This window comes from Hyperolius riggenbachi, chromosome 10, assembly GCF_040937935.1.
Source record: "Hyperolius riggenbachi isolate aHypRig1 chromosome 10, aHypRig1.pri, whole genome shotgun sequence".
Lineage (NCBI taxonomy): Eukaryota > Metazoa > Chordata > Amphibia > Anura > Hyperoliidae > Hyperolius > Hyperolius riggenbachi.
This window is the reverse complement of record NC_090655.1, coordinates 220,768,512-220,789,491: the sequence shown is the minus strand read 5'-3', so window position 1 is coordinate 220,789,491 and position 20,980 is coordinate 220,768,512. Positions and strand designations below refer to the sequence as shown.

Here is a 20,980-nt window from a genome sequence, read left to right as displayed (position 1 = left end):
GCAAACGGACCGGATCCGATCCGGTCCGGTCATCCAGTCCGTTCTTTACAGAAACGCAAGTGTGAACGGGGCCTTAGTCGTGCACTGCACAAAGTTGGCCTTTATGGAAGAGTGGCAAGAAGAAAGCCATTGTTAACAGAAAAGCATGATAAACTGGGTTTATTTAGTCTAGAGAAAAGACGCCTTAGAGGAGATCTAATTAACATGTATAAATACATCAGAGGGCAATATAATAGCTTGGCGGATGAGCTTTTTGTCCCTAGGCCTTCTCAAAGGACAAGAGGACATGATCTGCGCATGGAGGAAAAACGTTTTAGCCATTTATTTAGGAAAGGGTTCTTTACAGTAAGAGTGATTAAGATGTGGAATGCATTGCCACAGGAAGTCGTTATGGCAAACTCGATACCTGCATTTAAAGGGGGCTTAGATGCTTTCCTTGCGTTGAAAGACATCCATGGCTACAATTACTAGGTTATGCCTAATGATGTTGATCCAGGGATTTTATCTAATTGCCATCTGGAGTCAGGAAGGAATTTTTCCCTCTTGGGGCTAATTGGACCATGCCTTGTAAGGGTTTTTTCGCCTTCCTCTGGATCAACAGGGATATGTGAGGGAGCAGGCTGGTGTTGTACTTTGTACTGGTTGAACTCGATGAACGTATGTCTTTTTTTCAACCAAAATAACTATGTAACTCCCATTTGCAGTTTGCCACAAGCCATGTGGGGGACACTTGCAAAAGTATTCGGCCCCCTTGAAGTTTTCCACATTTTGTCACATTACTGCCACAAACATGAATCAATTGTATTGGAATTCCACGTGAAAGACCAATACAAAGTGGTGTACATGTGAGAAGTGGAACGAAAATCATACATGATTCCAAACATTTTTTACAAATCAATAACAGCAAAGTAAGGTGTGCGTAATTATTCAGCCCCCTGAGTCACTACTTTGTAGAACCACCTTTTGCTGCAATTACAGCTGCCAGTCATTTAGGGTATGTCTCTACCAGCTTTGCACATCTAGAGACTGAAATCCTTGCCCATTCTTCTTTGCAAAACAGCTCCAGCTCAGTCGGATTAGATGGACAGCGTTTGTGAACAGCAGTTTTCAGATCTTGCCACAGATTCTCGATTGGATTTAGATCTGGACTTTGACTGGGCCATTCTAACACATGGATATGTTTTGTTTTAAACCATTCCATTGTTGCCCTGGCTTTATGTTTAGGGCCGTTGTCCTGCTGGAAGGTGAACCTCCGCCCCAGTCTCAAGTCTTTTGCAGACTCCAAGAGGTTTTCTTCCAAGATTGCCCTGTATTTGGCTCCATCCACCTTCCTATCAACTTTGACTAGCTTCCCTGTCCCTGCTGAAGAGAAGCAACCCCAGAGCATGATGCTGCCACCACCATATTTGACAGTCGGTATGGTGTGTTCTGAGTGATGTGCAGTGTTAGTTTTCTGCCACACATAGCGTTTTGCATTTTGGCCAAAAAGTTCCATTTTGGTCTCATCCGACCAGAGCACATTCTTCCACATGTTTGCTGTGTCCCCCACATGGCTTGTGGCAAACTGCAAACGGGACTTCTTATGCTTTTCTGTTAACAATGGCTTTCTTCTTGCCATTCTTCCATAAAGGCCAACTTTGTGCAGTGCACGACTAATAGCTGTCCTATAGATATATTCCCCCACCTGAGCTGTAGATCTCTGCAGCTCGTCCAGTCACCGTGGGCCTCTTGACTGCATTTCTGATCAGTGCTCTCCTTGTTCGGCCTGTGAGTTTAGGTGGACAGCCTTGTCTTGGTAGGTTTACAGTTGTGCCATACTCCTTCCATTTCTGAATGATCGCTTGAACAGTGCTCTGTGGGATGTTCAAGGCTTTGGAAATCTTCTTGTAGCCTAAGCCTGCTTTAGATTTCTCAATAACTTTATCCCTGACCTGTCTGGTGTGTTCTTTGGACTTCATGGTGTTGTTGCTTCCAATATTCTCTTAGACAACTTCTGAGGCCCTCACAGAGCAGCTGTATTTGTACTGACATTAGATTACACACAGGTGCACTCTATTTAGTCATTAGCACTCATCAGGCAATGTCTATGGGCAACTGACTGCACTCAGACCAAAGGGGGCTGAATAATTACGCACACGCCACTTTGCACTTATTTATTTGTAAAAAAAAATGTTTGGGATCCTGTATGATTTTCGTTCCACTTCTCACGTTTACACCACTTTGTATTGGTCTTTCACGTGGAATTCCAAAAAAATGTATGCATGTTTGTGGCAGTAATGTGACAAAATGTGAAACACTTCAAGGGGGCCGAATAGTTTTGCAAGCCACTGTATAGTTAGCACTGTTTATTGTAAAGCTAAAATGGATGGAAATGGAGAAATGGTGTGTTTTTCTATTTTTTCCCTTCTTTTCCCTTTAAAATGCATTGAAAATAAGATAATTACTAAACAAAATTATAACACACTAAAAGCCTAATTTGTCCTGAAAAAAAAACAATATATAGATCATTTAAGTGTGATTAGTAGTAATAAAGTTATTGGCGAATGAATGGGAGCAGTACTGATATGTGAGAATTTGTATGATCCTGAAGTGGTTAATTAAAATGTGTTGCATCAGCCTCTGCTCGGGCCCCTTTCACAGTGGCATGTTTCATTGCATTGCCTTAGCCATTTTTAATGCAGGGTGGCACTAAAGAAATGAAAGTCTCTGGGACATTTCAGTTCAGATTTGATGTGATGCGCTGGAAGCATCCAATCTGACGCTAGGTCATCAGCTCTTTATGGCACAGCATCTGCGGTAATGCACGTTAGCCGGAAGTTATGTAAGTCAATGGTGCCACAGCAGCAGGAGGGGAGGGGGGGGGGGGGGGGGTAGTAGCGTCATCCTTGTGGAGCCAATTGCAGCCCTGGTGCAGCCAAAGCAATTGCTTCTTCACAACAATCCACAAATAACCGCTGAGTTCAGCACACAAGTCTTCTAGTGGCTGAATAGAGTACTGGTTAAGGGCACCGCCTTTGACATGGGAGACCAGATTTCGAATCCTGGCTAGGGTCAGTACCTATTCAGTAAGGAGCTCAAGGCAAGACTCCCTAACACTGCAGGGTGGCCTCCTGAGCGCGTCCCAGTGGCTGCAGCTCTTGAGCGCTTTGAGTCCGACAGGAGAATAGCGCTTTATAAATGTTCGGATTATTATTTAGTGTAGTAGACTGGATATACAGCACTTTGATGCAACACATTATTTTCAAAAATGAGTTTTAACGATTAGACACTTAAAAAAAAAAACAGCTCCCAACAGCTGCTTACAGCATAATAAAAGTAACAAGGAAACAAAAAGATAGAGTTTTGTTGTATGCAATAAATTATTTTGTTTTGTTTTCTTCTGTTACAGCGGTTGTTACAAGTTCCAAAAGAACTTACAAGCAAACAGAAACCATGCCAGATTCCATCCATGGTGACCAGGAACCAGTCAAAGAGCAGAACGTGACAGATGACAGATTAGTGACATCAGATGTACAGGGTGACAGCAGCAATGAGTCAGAGGACAACCCCTCTAATGATGAGCTGGACTCCCACTCTGACACAGAGGAGCAAGAGCAAAAGACAACATCAAATGGAAAACCAAAGTTCTCCTGTGATGAGTGTGGGAAACACTTCTTATATAAATCCTTTCTAATTGTCCACCAGAGGCTTCATACGGGAGAGAGGCCTTATAAATGTTCAGAGTGCGGAAAACGTTTCACTCGAAAACAATATCTTCAGAGTCATCAGAGTATCCACACTGGGGTGAAGCCACTTCACTGTGAAGAGTGTGGGAAGGGATTTAACAATAATTCATCCCTTATAGCCCACCAGAGGCTTCATACGGGAGAGCGGCCTTATGAGTGTTCAGAGTGTGGGAAACGTTTCATTCGAAAACAACATCTTCAGAATCATCAGAGTATCCACACTGGGGTGAAGCCACTTCACTGTGATGAGTGTGGGAAGGGGTTTCATAGTAAATCAGCATTTTTATCTCACCAGAGATCTCATACAGGAGAAAGGCCTTTCCAGTGTACAGAGTGTGAGAAGAGTTATACTACAAATGACATGCTCCGTATACATAAACTGTCCCACACGGAAGTCAAACTATTTTCATGTTATGAGTGCTCAAAAAGCTTCCCCACCAGAGGCCAACTACAAGCCCACCACCTTGTCCATACCGGAGAGAAGCTGCATGAGTGTCCTGAGTGTGGGAAATGTTTCTCTACAAAGTCACATCTCAGCACCCACCTGACATCCCATAGCAAAGAGACAAACTATAAGTGTTCTGAATGTGGAGAAGGTTTTCGTCTTAAAAGTCACCTTTGGCAACATGAAAGCTGTCATATGGTAAAGGAGCCATTTGAATGTTGTGAATGTGGGAGAAAGTTTACCCATAAGACTGATTATCTTAGACACGAGAGAAGTCACACAGGAGAGAAACCACTTCAGTGCCGTGAATGTGGGAAAATGTTTATATCAAAGTCTCAGCTTCATACACATGTGAGAAGTCACACGGGAGAGAAACCTTTTGTGTGCCTTGAATGTGGGAAGAGGTTTTTCACTAAGTCTAAGCTTTATGTACATGAGAGAAGTCACACGGGAGAGAAACCGTTTAAGTGCTGTGAATGTGGGAAGGGGTTTTCTACTTCATCTGGTCTGCATAGACATGAGAGAACTCACACAGGAGAGAAACCATTTCAGTGCCGTGAATGTGGGAAGGGGTTTACCACTAAGTCTGAGATTCATGTACATGAGAGAATTCACACAGGAGAGAAACCGTTTGAGTGTCGTGAATGTGGGAAGGGGTTTTCCGTTAAGTCTCAGCTTCATATTCATGAGAGAAGTCACACAGGAGAGAAACCTTTTCAGTGCCGTGAATGTGGGAAGGGGTTTTCTACTAAGCAAATTCTTCATATACATGAGAGAAGTCACACAGGAGAGACCCCGTTTGAGTGCTGTGAATGTGGGAAGGGGTTTTCCACTAAGTCTAAGCTTCAAGTACATGAGAGAAGTCACAAAGGTGAGAAACCGTTTGAGTGCCATGAATGTGGGAAAACGTTTTTCTGGAAGTCTTTGCTTCTTAGACATGAGAGAAGTCATACGGGAGAGAAATTGTTTCAATGCCTGGAATGTGGGAAGGGATTTTCCACTAAGTGTGAGCTTCTTAGTCATGAGAGAAGTCACACAGGAGAGAAACCGTTTGAGTGCCGTGAATGTGGGAAGGGGTTTTCCACTAAGCCTCATCTACATCAACATGAGAAAATTCACATGGGAGAGAAGCCATTTGAGTGCCGTGAATGTGGGAAAAAGTTCATTTTCAAGTCTAAACTTCATAGACATGAAAGAAGTCACACGGGAGAGTAACTGAGTGCCGTGAATGTGGGAAGGGGTTTTCCGCTAAGTCGAAGTTTCATAAACATGAGAGGAGTCACATGGGAGAGTAACCGTTACCTGTACAGAATGTGGGAAATGTCTGCAAAAGGCACATTGACAACACATATGCTCGTTCACTGTGGTCCCCAAACTTCTCAAACATGACTTATTTATCACCTAATTAATAAAAATAACATTTTAAGCAAAATAATCACTCAAAGTAAGTTGGTCCTGATTATCTTCATTTCAATACACTTTTCTTTCCTTAATTTTATTATATTTTTGCTCTTTCGGAGCTTAAAAATGTAACATAAATAAGGTGAAAACAGAGGAAAACAGGTGAAAAAGCTTTGTGAATCAAGCCCTATATAAGCAAAATATTATCTAACAGTAGAGGAAGGGAGATCAGCACCCATGCGATGATTAAAATAAGTTGGAGTGCCAAGAACCTACTGCCCTTGAGTACCCTTCAGACAGTAAATATCAGTGTCCAGAATTGGGTCAGCACCTCCTTGCATAGAATTGTATCAAAGCTCTTTTAGTAAAACATACCTCTTTATTAGGTTCTTTTAAAACAGGTTAAATGGACAAATGGGGCTTCTATGCAGCAACAGTCCTGCTGTTTCAAGCAATAGTAGCCTTTCCTTAGTAGCCTTTTATCAGGCATAACAGCCCCATTGTCCCTTTTTAACCTGTTTTAAAGGAACCTAATAAAGAGCTTTGATACAATTCTATGCACGAAGGTGCCCACCCAATTCTAGACATCAATATTATCTAACAGGGTCCTTATGGATAGACTTTCAGACTCAGGTAGAGTACCGGAATGTTGTGAATATACCGCCTATTTAGTAGCTTTGTCTAAAACCCACAATGTGACGAGATGAGTAGAATTGTAGAATGTATGAAAAGATGAAGTGCTCTTTCTTCAACCAACAAATAAATGGATAAAACAAAAAGACAAATTACATTTATATTGTGCTTTACTCATGGCGGACTCAAAGCACCAGAGCTGCAGCCACTAGGGCGCGCTCTATAGGCAGTAGAGGAGTCTTGCCCATGGCCTTCTACTGAATAGGTGCAGCTTACTGAACAGGAAGAGCCGAAATTCAAACCCAAGTCTCCTGTGTCAGAACCCTTAACCAGTACACTATCCGGCCACTTTATATGATAGCATTCTTGAGTTTTGTTAATGTTTTCTTGAACTTCTTTTTGTACTGTTTATATTGTCAAATTGTCCAAGATTTGCCAGTTAACCTTGCTTGCAATTTTTGTATCTATGCATAACATGTCAATTTGTATTGTTTTTGCATGGATTAATAAAGCTTTTTCATGTGACATAAAAAGAGTCTGGACTGAAATAAATTGGGCAGAGAAAATACTGGGGAAAAAAACCTGTTGTCTTTGATAGACACTTGGGCCCCCAACCAATTCACTTTTTCTTCTAAGTTTACTCCTAGACAAAAACTTATTATCTTCTGTGTAAAACAACTTTTCAGCACTCTGCAATTGAGAAGAAAGTACTAAAAGTAGGAAAAAATTAGGGGGGAAGAGGAGAGGGGGAGGGAGGTGAGGACGGGGGAAAGAAAAAAAATGGGATTAGATTGTGGTAGGGTAGGGATTAGTGTCACAGACCGCAAGGCCGGTCTGTGGGCGGGTCAATCGATCAGAGTCAGAAATCCTCTCGCACTGTCATTTTGTCCATCACGAAGCGTAAACCTGACTTCGCAATTTGATGAACTGACTAATGGAGGGAGCGTTCGGACGCCAACGGATTCACCACACACATACAATTCAAAGATCTGCCACCAAGCGGGCTACACAGCCCGCTACTGTAATTATACTAGGACTTCGAGAATGCTCTATTAACCCTTAGCAGTATGCAGGAACCTGGGTCAGATCGTTATATCTGGGCCGGGTTCTCGCATACGGGTTATAAAGGCACACTTCTATTAAACACAGGGTAGCGATTTCAGGAGAATAGGTACGATTGTGTATATTCAGAACAGATTGTAACCATAACGATTTTTAAACGTTTTTATAACAAAGTTGCATTACATACATTTACACAGATTAACACATAGACACAAAACTTAAAATAACAGGGATAAAATCAGAAAGTTCTTATTGTAGTTATGGCTGATCAGTCCATTTGGCAAATGGAGAAAACAAAGTCCAATTAAAGTAGGCATTAATGTTTAAGAGTCCTTGAAACACAGCATGCGTTCGGTCCTTCTTGAACACATGCTCCAAACTCTCCTTTTGCAGATGAAATGAGGAAGGACAAAGGCGGGCTCTGCTGGCCACATATTTATACAGTCTTAAAATTGGGGCTGGGTTACCTCCAGACTAGGTGGAGGGAAGGCGGGGTTATCTCCTGGCAGCAAGGTTGCCACCCCCAGACTCAGAGCAGAAAAATTTAACCTTTATTAATAATCTGTGGGACTCCGCCCCAGAGTGGCGCATCGCAAATACGCGACTATATTCATAAGCGGCCTGCGACCCTGTATCAAATGAGGCTACACATGCCTATGCTATCGCATTCGCTCTACGTAGGCTGAATAAAGCAATTTCCCTACTGACTACTGACAGCTGGAAAATTGTAATTCAGTGGAATTACAGAACTGGGTATCCGAAAATGTAATTTTTATCTTTCTGTGACAAGCCTATTTTGAATTACAAATATATAAAAGTTCTCTTTGTTTGATTGTATGATTTTTGGAGGGAGCTCTTATCTGGCCAGTTCGAGCTGGCTTTTTTGGGAGAGGGCTGAAGCAGGAAATGGTCCTCGGCAGGAGGTCGGCCAGGTGTGAAATTCCTTTCCATGTTATCAGGACACTGGGCATGGGTGAGGGGCTTTTGCTTTCAGTGAGAAGAGAGCAAAAGGAAAGGTATTTGTTTAAGGAAAAACCAAAATGTCATTCTGTTCTGCTGTGTCTGAACGATACAGAATCGCTAATCGTCTCGATTTCCGCATCATTCATCACAATTAGATTGTGAGCTCCTCTGTGGGACGGTTATGTGACAAAACAATATAATCTGTGCAGCACTGCGGAATGTGTCAGTGCTATATACATATTAAATAATAATAATGTAATAATAACAACTTGTCATTTAAATAGAATGAAGAATGCCATGCCAGACATGTGTTCACCAATCCATCATTGTCTGGCTTAAACACAGGACCTTCTAGCTGAGACCCTTTCCTATGTAGAAATCTGTAGAAATATATAACAAAGTTATAAAAAGCATCTACATCATGTCCTCTATATATACCCCAGAACCAACAATGATTAAGAATAATATAAACTTGAGTGTATCGAATCTGGTGAAACGTCCATACACATCAGATCTGTTTTATATTACATCCCCTTGAAATGATGATGGTCATTTACTAATGCCATCATAATTTGTTAGTAGTATTAATATTACATAGTTACATAGTTATTTGGGTTGAAAAAAGACATATGTCCATCAAGTGCATCAAGTTCAACCAGAAAATAAAGTACAACTCCAGCCTGCTCCCTCACATATCCCTGTTGATCCAGAGGAAGGCGAAAAACCCTTACAAGGCATGGTCCAATTAGCCCCAAAAGGGAAAAAAATTCCTTCCCGACTCCAGATGGCAATCAGATTATATCGTTATCTACAATTAATGTTCTTCTCACTCATAACAATCATATCTTCAATCTTAGCCATGTTTTCCAGATTGATCCCAATCAAATACTTCTGAGATTCATATCTGAATTATAACAGGTAGAAAACATAATATTCCACTGTCCTTTTCCCGATTATGACAGTAATCTTGTCATCAAACATATTATGCCATTATTTTTATCTTTTTTTTTTTTTTTTTTTTATAAATAAATCTATAAATGGTATTACTTGTAACTAGATGTTCTCTAATATGCCTATCCATGTGTGCTTTGCTGTTCTGTGTTGCTTTCCTTATGACAAAATCAACACGGAGTCCATATGCAATTACATTTTCCTCCTTTGGTTTCTCCAAGTTGATATTTTCACACTTTGTCAATAAAATACCTTTTAAACCTCCAGCAAGCAAGAAGATACACAAAAACATTTTGATAGTACTTTTACTGCTACTTTTTCAATTGTGAAATGCTTAAAAGTTTTTGTTTTTTTAACCAGAAGATGAAAAAATATCACCAAGCAGAAAAAGTGAATTGCATATATGGGTCAGGATGTCTTTTATGGAAAGACATTCCCTTTGTACTATCACTCAAGACTAGAGACAGCTTTATCTTCCGCAAAAGTGATGCGCAATAGACTTCAATGGGCAGGCCAACTTTCAAAACTACAAACACTAATTCTGGCCACAAAAGTGATGGAAAAGATGTTTCAAGGGGTCTAACACCTGGAGGGGGGCATGGCGGAGTGGGATACATGCCAAAAGTCCCAGGGAAAATTACGGATTTGACGCACAGCAGGGTTTTGAGAGCAGAAATCACATTGCATGCTAAATTGGAGGCATAAAGTGCTTTAAAACATCTTGCGTGTGTATACATCAATCAGGGAGTGTAATAAGTGTACTACTTCAAACAGCCATGGAAAGAGTGCAGGCGATGGCGGTTTTCAAGCCCATATAGTTCCCGGGCCGAGGTAGCTCAATGACAGAACAACAGTGACTGTCCAGCTGATCGAATTTAGTCTGTCCACAATGAAGCAATGACATTATCTTGGATCAGGTTTGCCCCCCAACACACTCATATACAGTAGCCGATCATTGCTTCATTGTGATACAAACAAACAAACACAGAACATTTATATTGCGCTTTTCTCCTGGCAGACCCAAAGCGCCAATACGCAAGCCCCTTCACCGCGGCAAGGTAACAATCACGAAGGGGTGCAGTGAAAGGTATGCACTGACTGGTATATAAAACAGCCTGTGGTCGCACAGGTGCAGTGAAAAGGTATGCATGGACTGGTATATAAAACAGCGTGCAGTCACACAGGTGCAGTGAAAGGTATGCACGGACTGGTATATAAAACAGCGTACGGTCGCACAGGTGCAGTGAAAGTTATGCACAGACTGGTATATAAAACAGCGTACGGTCGCACAGGTGCAGTGAAAGTTATGCACAGACTGGTATATAAAACAGCGTACGGTCGCACAGGTGCAGTGACTGAGAGGTATGCATGGACTGGTATATAAAACAGCGTGCAGCAGTCACACTAGGCACTGAATGTGCTGGGCCTGGCACAGTATAGCAATTAGCAAGGGCCAGCTGCGACAGACAGGGCTGTATATCAGGGCTGTGTCAGTGGGCCACACACAAAAAAAAACACATCACAAGAACATTAGCTCTCAAAAGAGCTGTTTTGGGGTGCTTTTCATCAACAAATAACAGCAAGGAGCAAACTAACAGACCTCCTAACTATCGCTTTCCCTATCTCTCCCATGTCTCTCCCTTTTTTTCACTAATACTGCAGCACACAGCGTGAGAACATGGCCGACACCACTGCCTTATGGGGGGGGGGGACTCCAGGAGGGAGTACAGCCTGATTGGCTGCCATGTGTCTGCTGACTGTGATGTAGAGGGTCAAAGTTTAGCCCAATGAGGTAGTATAGGGGGCGAGTCGAACTCGCATAAAGTTCGCGTTCGATCGCTAACGCGAACCAGCGATGTTCGCGTGGATAAGTTCGTATGCGAATCGTTCGGGACATCTCTACTCAAGACCATATGCTGTTACCTCATAACCACAGTTCCTCTAGGCCTACATAAACTCTAAACCTAATACTTTCTTATAACATTTTTAAAACTAACAATATCATACATTAAACCGTAGAAGCAGTAAGTATAGTGTTGTACCGTACATTAAACAGTAGAAGCAGTAAGTATAGTGTTGTACCGTACATTAAACAGTAGAAGCAGTAAGTATAGTGTTGTACCGTACATTAAACAGTAGAAGCAGTAAGTATAGTGTTGTACCGTACATTAAACAGTAGAAGCAGTAAGTATAGTGTTGTACCGTACATTAAACAGTAGAAGCAGTAAGTATAGTGTTGTACCGTACATTAAACAGTAGAAGCAGTAAGTATAGTGTTGTACCGTACATTAAACAGTAGAAGCAGTAAGTATAGTGTTGTACCGTACATTAAACATTAAACATACATTAAACAGAAAAATAAGGATCATGCTTTAAATGTGTCAAATAGTTTGTTTTTGTCTAGACCTCTTAGATTTCACTTCTCCGGCTTAATTTATATTCTCTATCAAAAATGTTAAATTTAGTGTAATCCAGGTCACAAGAAATACCTCCTTAAAGCGGAATATAACCCTGCATTTCAACTTTGCTCTAAAACATTATTTACAGCATATTATATGCAACCAGCATTTTTTTTTTACTAGACCAGCATTGGAAGGGTTAAACACAGAGGTTTAAAGTTCCGTGGAGAGATATGCAGAAGTTCAGATAGATACATTTAACTACATAGAATGTAACAAGTGATAAATAGTTACACACTCTTTGGCTGTCCTCCAGCTCCTTCTCAGTCAGAGAGAGTGAGTCACATGCCACACTTAGATACATTTATGTAAACAAAATGTATCTATGTCAGCTTCGGATGCGTCTGCAGTTCTGTCCAGGAACTTTAAAGCTCTGTGTAACCCTTCCAATGCTGGTCTAGTAAAAAAAAAATGCTGGTTGCATATAAAATACTGTAAATAATGTTTTAGAGCAAAGTTGAAATGCAGGGTTATATTCCGCTTTAATTTTCTTCATGCCTAAGCACTTTCATTCCTCACACACCCAAAACAGACATCTATCCAATAATCTGAACACCTGTATATCAATTTTCTCGTGTCGGACTCAAAGCACTCAAGAACTGCAGCCACTGAGACACATTCAAGAGGCCACCCTGCAGTGTTAGGGAGTCTCTTGCCTTCAACTCCTTACTGAGTGGGTACTGACCCTTGCCAGGATTCATACCCTGGTCTCCCATGTCAAAGGCAGTGCCCTTAACTAGTACTCGAACCAGCCACATCCATCTCTTCACTAAAGGAAGCACATCATCCTTCCTTCATCTTGATTGGCTCATTTGCTTGTGCTTTGTAACTCATCATCTCTGCTTGTTCATATCCTTCCTTTCATCATTAGATAATTGGAGATATGACTTATGACAAGATATGCAATATCATTACTCTAGTCTTAAGAAATTACCTTTGACTTTGTTCAACTACTTTGAACAAACATAGAATCCCATTTAGATTTGTGTATATTTTTAGTCTAGATAAAGTCTCAGCTCTGCTACTGTAATACTTACCCTTAGTTTATCTTGTTTACATAATAAATGTAAGTTTTATAACAGTAGATAAACTTAATAAAATGTCTTCCATGTCATCTCACTAATTTTATAAATGCAAAAGTTTGGATGTTTGTTACTCAATCAAGCAACAATGGCTGAATGGATTTCAATGAAATTTGGCACACACATAGTACATTTCCTGGAATAACATATAGGGTCCTTTTTATCCACATAACCAAAAAGTGGGCGGAGACAAATACAAATTTCACTGGGAAAATGTAAACTGCAGCCATTCTTACACTGTTATGGCAGAGTTCTCAAACTTTGCACAGTTGGTCACTGGGTGACTGCGATTAATAATCAAAAAAGTGGGTGGAGCCTACAAAAGCCAATCAAAATTCACCTATTGATTTTCAAGGGCAATATTTAATTGCTGCCATTTGTGCACTGTTAATGGCACAAGTCTCACACCAGTTACAGTTATCCAACACCGCTCACTATGCCAAATTACAGGGGGACCCCACAAAAGGCTACAGGATGGCACTCAATAGGATGGTTAACAGATTGCCTGCAAACATCAGACAACATGTAAGGACCCTTATCCCTGAAGAGCCTAGAACAGCCTGCTTTTACATGCTTCCCAAGATCCACAAAGAGGGAAACCCAGGCAGGCCCATAATCTCAGGGAGCGGAACTCTTACATAGAACATCTCTTGTCTGTAAAAGACTCAGCTACATACAGGATACCACCCACCTCCTGAACAAACTGACAGCCATTGGCCCAGTACCTGAGGGAACAATACTGGCCACGATGGACGTGGAGTCCCTGTACATGAACATTCCCCATGATGATGGTATTGCGGCCTGCCGTAAATATCTTCAGGGTCAGGGCATACCTGTAAAGCCTATTGCTGGACTGATCAAATTCATTCTCACTCATAATTATTTCACTTTTGGACAGGACCTCGATTTACAGCAGATGGGCGTGGCAATGGGTTCACGATTCGCACCACAGTATGCAAATCTCTTCATGGCCAAAATCGAAGCGGAATACCTCAATGCGTGTGGCATAAAACCCATGGCCTACTTCCGCTTCATTGATGATATTTTAATCATTTGGTCCGCAAGTAAGGATGATCTTCTCCAATTCCACAGGAACTTCAATGCCTTCCATCCTACAATCAAATTGAAACTTACCTACTCTCACACAGAGATTAACTTTCTGGACACCACCATATACATCAGGGGTAACAACATACAAACCTCTGTGTATCGCAAACCTACAGACCGTCCCACATACCTAAGATACAACCCAAGCACATTAAGAACTCTATAATTTACAGCCAAGCTATAAGGTACAACCGGATTTGTTCTGACAGGATGGACAGAGACAAGCACCTGGATCGCCTTAAGAACACTGTCATTAAACAAGGTTACAGTACTCCTATGGCTGAGGCCCAAATCAGGAAAGCCAGCAACATCCCCAGGACTGAACTCCTGAAATATAAGCAAAACCAGAAAGAGGAACGTGTCCCTTTGGTTGTCACCTACAACCCACACCTGGAAATCTTAAGGAGGATTGCTAAGGAACTTCATCCCATTTTACACAAGGATCACAGACTGAGAACGATATTCCCTAAACCTCCACTCTTGTCATATCGGCAACCACACAATCTAAAACAGATGATTGTCAGGAGCTCTTTGAATAGGCCTCAACAAAACGGAACATCACCCTGCCGACAAAAAATATGTGGGACCTGCAGACACATTTACTCCACTGACAGGGTAACGATACCAGGTTCACAACAGGAGTACAGAGTACAAGGTAAATTTTCCTGTGGGTCCACCAATCTGGTATATCTGATCATGTGTGCTAAATGCCCCAATGCTATGTACGTGGGAGAAACTGGACAAACTCTGCGCAAACATATGAATGGACACAGGCACACTATTAATGATACCAAATCTGGACTCCCAGTTGCTACACACTTTCGGTCCAATGGACACAGCATGGATGATCTTCGTGTCACTGCCCTGAAGGGTGGCTTCAAAACATCAAATGATCGATTAATAGCAGAAACAAATTTTATAAATTGGTTCAAAGCTGTGCAGAAGGGTTTGAATAAGGACAACAACTTTTTATATTGGTATGAGGCTGATGATATTTGAACTTTCTCAGCCATTCTAGCTGAACTTGTGAACTAAGAATTTACGATACCTCTTGGTCAATCCTAATCCCAGGTCTGTGAGCATGGAGTAAACAAGGATCCTTATCTTAGCTAACAACCTCTCACCCCATTTAGTTGGTCTGTTTGAATTAAGGCATCTTAATGACATGTATTTATGCTTGAAAAAAATATGTTTTCCCTTTTGATGTTGCATGTATATAGCTGTCTGTACCACCAGCCTGCAAACTAACAGGATATAAGCCCGATGAAGGCTGCAAGGCCGAAAGCTTGCTTATTTTTATTCATTTTTAGTTAGCCAATGAATGGTATCATCCTGACTTAAAACTTCTTGCAGGTACAGTTGGTCATTGGGTGACTGGTGTTAGGAGTGAGTCTGTTACCTCGGCAGCGGGGAGCGGTGCGGCCGCCACTGACGTCACCGCAGAGCTCGCCGCGTCCTCTCGGCCATCTCCTCCCAGCAGGTCAGGTCTCTCCAGGTTACACCATAGCAGGCTAGCGCACACACGCACCAGGAGACAGGACCTTTATGCATTAAGGAGGTGGATCAGCTGACCTGCCGGTCAGCTGACAGCGGTGTTCTGACTCTTGTCACTGATTGGTCAAGGTTCGCTGGGCAGGTGATTGGGAATTGCCGGTCTGTATTTAAGTTCTGATCTGTCAGTGGCTCATTGTCTGCTGTTGCTGAAACTTTGCAGTGAGAGCTCTCAGACCTTAGTCAGATCCTAGTGTGTTTGATCCGGCAGGACCCCGGGGACTCACACATAGCTCAGGACTTATTATTATCTATTTGTAATCGTAATATTACTTATATTGTATATTGATTTACTGTGTATGACTCTTTGCCTTTGCCTCTGATTACTCTCTCTGCCTTTCGATTCTGTACCTTGTCAATCTGATCTGCTGCCGACCTCGGCCCGACCTCTACTCTGATTTAGCCTCCTGATTCTGTACTTTCGCCTATCTGAATTGTTACCGACCTCGGCCTGTTACTCATTACGATTTTGCCTAGCGTCCTTGTACAGCACCTGACCGACCTGTTACCGACATTGCCTGTACGCAGGGTTGCTCGGGTTGTACTTTTTAATACCCGCCCGGATCCGGATCCGGGTACCCAGATATCTGGATCCGATTCGGGTACCCGGATCCGACCTTGCTGATAGCCGAGTGAATTTGGGTATCCGACCAAATTACCCGAGGGTACCCGACCTATTCGGGTATCTGGATAGAAAAACCGAAAGTGCCCTTTAAATAGCTTTAAAAAGGGTTTTTAGGGTAAATTATGCATGTAGCATCATGTTTTTTTAAAGGGAAACACTAATTTATTATTTGGTGGACATAAAATAAAAAAAAAAAATAAAGCTGTCAATTAACATCAGGACTAGGTTCCAGACAGCGGTCGTGCAGCCCACATTGTGTCCAAAGTCCAATCGCACAACTGGGACATGACAGTTTTCAGCCCAGACACCTAAAAAAAATGACACCGCAATTGTGTTTTGGGTTGAATATAGGTGGTGGTATCAGCAGCAATGGCATGTGGCACCGTGGTGGTGGGAGCCAGCGCCAGCCTCTTGAACTCCTCATGCTCAACAACATGTTTTTTGGCCAGATGGGTGATGAAACTGGATGTGTCATACTTGTAGGGGTCACAACCTCTGCTCATCTGTAGTTTGCACACATTGCATATTGCAAACTTGCTGTCCAATGAGGGCAGAGTGAAAAACCGCCAGATTGGGGAGGTGAAGATTCCCCTGCAGCCTGAATGGGATGCTGTGGCTTTTCTCCCTGTGGCGGTTGGGGGTTGAGTGGTGCGGCTGGTGGTAGTGGCAGAAGGATGCGGTGGGTCCCGCATTCCACGGCCACTAACTGCAATGCTGATCCTCTGTGCCAAACCCACCGATGCATCCTCCTCCTCAGAGTCAGAGCTGACATCCCCATCCTGTGGATGGTAGTCACGGTCCTTCATCCCATCATCAACATCATACCCCCCCTCCTCAAAACCTAGAACATCCTCCTCAAACTCCTTGCGGCTAACAGCCCTGAGTTCAATCGGGGCGCCCAGAGCGAATAGCTCGCTGACTGAGGGTAGGCTGCCCGCTGGGGTCGACACTGACACAGCAGACCTTCTGAGGGTGGCCGTAATGTTGCTCCCTTTCCTCTTGCCTTTGCTGCCCCTCCCCCAGCTGGCGGTGCCAGCAGACATAGTACAACTTATACGTGATGATGTCACCAGATGATGTGGGGTACTTTTACTTTCATGAAATCGGGGTTGGACTTTAAATCAAATCAGCACAGAGTGACAGACCGCAGAGTAGAGGACAGACAGTGCACACTATCTGTCTAACTGTCACACTGACAATGCTCAGCACAGCAGCACTGCAGTAATCTGTAGTAAGCTAACACAGTACTACTCTCTCCAACAACTAACTGCAGTACTAACTAACTATATAATACAATACAATAAAACAGTAATCCTATTCCCTAACCTATACCGTCCTGCTGGCCTGCACAGCACACACAGACACAGACAGGACCTGAGTGAATGAAATCAAACAATTACACTAGCTAGCTAAAAAAAACAATAGTTTAGTGAAGGAGTTTAGCACTCAAAGCTTTAGGCTTATCACTGTATACAGGCAGCACTTGCTAAGCCAACAGCACTGGAGCAAGTCTGTCAGTGACCAGCCAGCCAGCCACACAAGCAAGGACGATCTGTCTGATCATGCCAGACCTCCTTATTACACAGGGGGGCTGGCCAGGGTTCCCTTCTGTGATTGGGTGCCAGGGCTTAGGCTGGGAGGCCTCTGATTGGCTCAATGAGGTCAGGTGGGGCTGGCCAGAGTTCCCCTCTGTGATTGGTTGCTAGGGCTTCTTCTGGGAGCCCTCTGATTGGCTGGGAGCCCTCTGATTGGCTCAATGACATCATCTTCCTTGTTACAGTACCCAGATCCGGATATCCGTCGGATATCCGCGGGTACCCGCAGGTATCTGGGTTATGCGGCCAGATACCCGCATAGAGCTATCCAGATATTGGCCCAGGTATCTGGATACGCCACTGATACTGGTATGCAGCAGGGGAAATTGCCTAAGAGAGGCACGGTGAGTAATACATGCTTTACAGTGCTGGGGATTTCAGGGGGGGGTGGCACATATACCGTGGCACCTATACCTGACTAACCTATACTGGAGCAACTGTACCTGGTTAACCGATACTGGGGCTACTATACCTGACTAACTTATTCTGTGGCTACTATGCCTGACTAACCTATTCTGGGGCAACTATGCCTGGCTAACCTATACTAGGACAACTTTACCTGGCTAACCTATACTGGGGCACTTATACCTGGCTACCCTATACTGGGGCAAGTATACCTGGCTAACCTATACTTGGGCAACTATACCTGGCTAACCTATACTGGGGTACATATACCTGGCTAACCTATACTGGGGCAACTATACCTGGCTAACCTATACTGGGGCAAGTATACCTGGCTAACCTATACTGGTGCAACTGTACCTAGTTAACCTATACTGGGGCTACTATACCTGACTAACCTATTCTGCGGCAACTATACCTGGCTAACCTATACTGGGACAACTTTTCCTGGCTAACCTATACTGGGGCACTTATACCTGGCTAACCTATATTGGGGCAAGTATACCTGGCTAACCTATACTGGGGCAACTATACCTTGCTAACCTATACTGGGGTACATATACCTGGCTAACCTATACTGGGGCAACTATACCTGGCTAACCTATACTGGGGCAAGTATACCTGGCTAACCTATACTGGGGCAACTTTACCTGGCTAACCTATACTGGGGCAACTTTACCTGGCTAACCTATACTGGTGCAACTATACGTGGCTAACCTATTCTGCGGCACCTACACCTGGATAACCTAAACTGGGGCAACTATAAAACAAAAGATCTTGTGCTCCTCTGCAGGGGGACACAGACGCTTCAACAATTCCTTCTCCTTAATCCAATACACTGCACTGCTCCAGTGTAGGGAAAACATGCATATCTGGGTAGAAAAGGAGTGCTCCATAGTGTATTATCATAAGGATATATTTATTGCGCAAAACAATCTGGTACTTACAGGAATTCAGTTAAAACCTTGCATATCAGTGGTAAGGCTGACCGCTTCTCTTACTGACGATAGATGCACACGCGCTGTGGTCAGCACGGCGGTCTCCGGTAGCCTGATGCTCGTCTCGCCAGGGGGTGGGCGGGGCCTAGGTTCGACGTGAGTATGTCGTCATTACACGTTTCAGACGAAGCACAACAAAACGCGTAATGACGTTGATGTCATTCATAGTGTATTATCCTTAATAATACACTATGGAGCGCTCCTTTTCTATCTAGATATGACTGGGGCAACTATACCTGGCTTACCTATACTGGGGCACCTATAGCTGGCTAACCTATACTGGGGCACCGATATCTGGCTGCCTTGCTGAAGCAACTAAAGCTGGCTACCTATACTCAGGCACCTATAGCTGGCTAACATATAACGGAGCAACTATAGCTGGCTAACCTATACTGGGGGCACCTATAGCTGGCTAACCTATACTGGGGGCACCTATACTTGGCTACCTATACAGGGGGATAAATACCCCATCGTAAATAACATTCTCAAGCCTACGGGTGAGGGGGGGTTGGATGGTGCAATTTTTACAGCCTTAAATTTTACACCCCACAATTTAACCTAGAAACAGCCCTGATTGGAAGCTTAGCTCTGCATCACACACACAGGGTTATATGGTAGGGCTTATACTCACTATTGGTATGCTGATATCTCATCTTGTACCTTCAATAGCTTCTCCAGTGTCTTCTTCCGTGTCCCTCAGAGGAAAATGTAATAGCCTAACATTTGCCAGCAACCAATTCCAGCTTGAAATCGATCTCTTTCTAAAGGTGGCCATACACTCGTTAGATTAGCAGCAGATAGATCATCAGATAGATTTCTGATCTATCTGATGTGTCTAGGAACATTTTTTACTAGGAACAGATTTCCAATAGATTTCAGTATGAAATGTATTGAAAATTGATCTGATGGCATTTTTTTTTTTTACATCAGATTTCTATTAGGTCCAATGCAAAATGATAAGCAATCTTAACAGATCGACCTAGATTTTCCAACATGTCAGATCGATTGAAGTCGATCAAAGTCGGCCACAAATCGATCGATCGGTCAATCGATTGGCCGCTAATCGGCTCACTGTATGTTCCCCTTAAATTGAAAGCAGATCAGGGAGGCTGGTAAATTTTGTTAATTTTACTGGCTATATCAACTGAAATACTGGCTATTTTTCCCTACCAAATGCCGACAGAGCTCTTTCTTGAGCATGATACTGAGGGGAACTTTTGCTTTTTTATTTGGTGGTGGTGGTGGTGGTAGGGAGGGGTTTGTATATTGTCTTTATGCTACACTGTATATTGCTTCGAATGAAGGCTTAATTGGCCGAAACATGTAAAGTACTAGTTGTAGCACTGTATATCATCATTAGCACTGCTTTCTATCCATCTTTACCCCAGATCTGTCAGTCCTGATTCACTGACATTGTACAGATATCGATTTTTCTAATAATGTGTGACTGAGCAATTTTGAGACAATGCAAGGATGTATATAGTCTAGAGGTCTGAACATCGGGCCATTTGGGCCCTCATACAAGCCCATCGTTTGCATGTCGAATACTCTAAATAATTCCGCATGACTGCCTGTATGTACTATGCATGTACCCAGACCTATTGATTTGGCCAGACCACACTATTAGGCCCGGATTTACATCACAGGAGCCTATAGGCACAGATGTCCTGGCACCCTAAACTTCACCCTCCATGAATCCACAAACCCCGCTGAACTGCACTGCAAGTGTGCTGGCTGTCCCAGCTGTCACTTCTCCCTTACTTCCCTTGCCCATCATAGGTAGCTACAGGTGTCCCTTAGCATTAGGTAGCCAGAAGTACCCTCAACTGAAGGGAGATCTGGTCAGTGGAATGCTGAGACCCAGGTGAGTATCCTCATTTACGCTCTGTTCAGAGCTCTGTATAGGCAAGTTGGGAGGGAGGCAGTTGGGGAGGGAAGTGAGACGCCCTTTCCATCATCAGGCGCTTGTAGGCACGTGCCT

The 20,980-nt window shown here is 43.0% G+C and overlaps 1 protein-coding gene and 1 long non-coding RNA gene across 3 annotated transcripts in view; one reads left to right on the top strand and one right to left on the bottom strand.

Annotated features, from left to right (window-relative positions):
• The window catches only part of LOC137534542 (uncharacterized), a 233,382-nt gene extending 213,311 nt beyond the window's left edge, over positions 1-20,071 (bottom strand). For both annotated transcript variants that reach the window (XR_011024368.1, XR_011024369.1), the window contains exon 1: positions 19,631-20,071. This is a non-coding gene — a long non-coding RNA (uncharacterized lncRNA). The remainder of the gene's footprint in view (positions 1-19,630) is intronic.
• LOC137534536 (zinc finger protein 268-like) lies at positions 3,403-6,677 on the top strand. The gene has a single exon (XM_068256075.1). The coding sequence runs from the start codon at positions 3,433-3,435 to the stop codon at positions 5,383-5,385; it is 1,953 nt and encodes a 650-aa protein (XP_068112176.1). The 5' UTR covers positions 3,403-3,432; the 3' UTR covers positions 5,386-6,677.
• Positions 20,072-20,980: the final 909 nt, after the last annotated feature.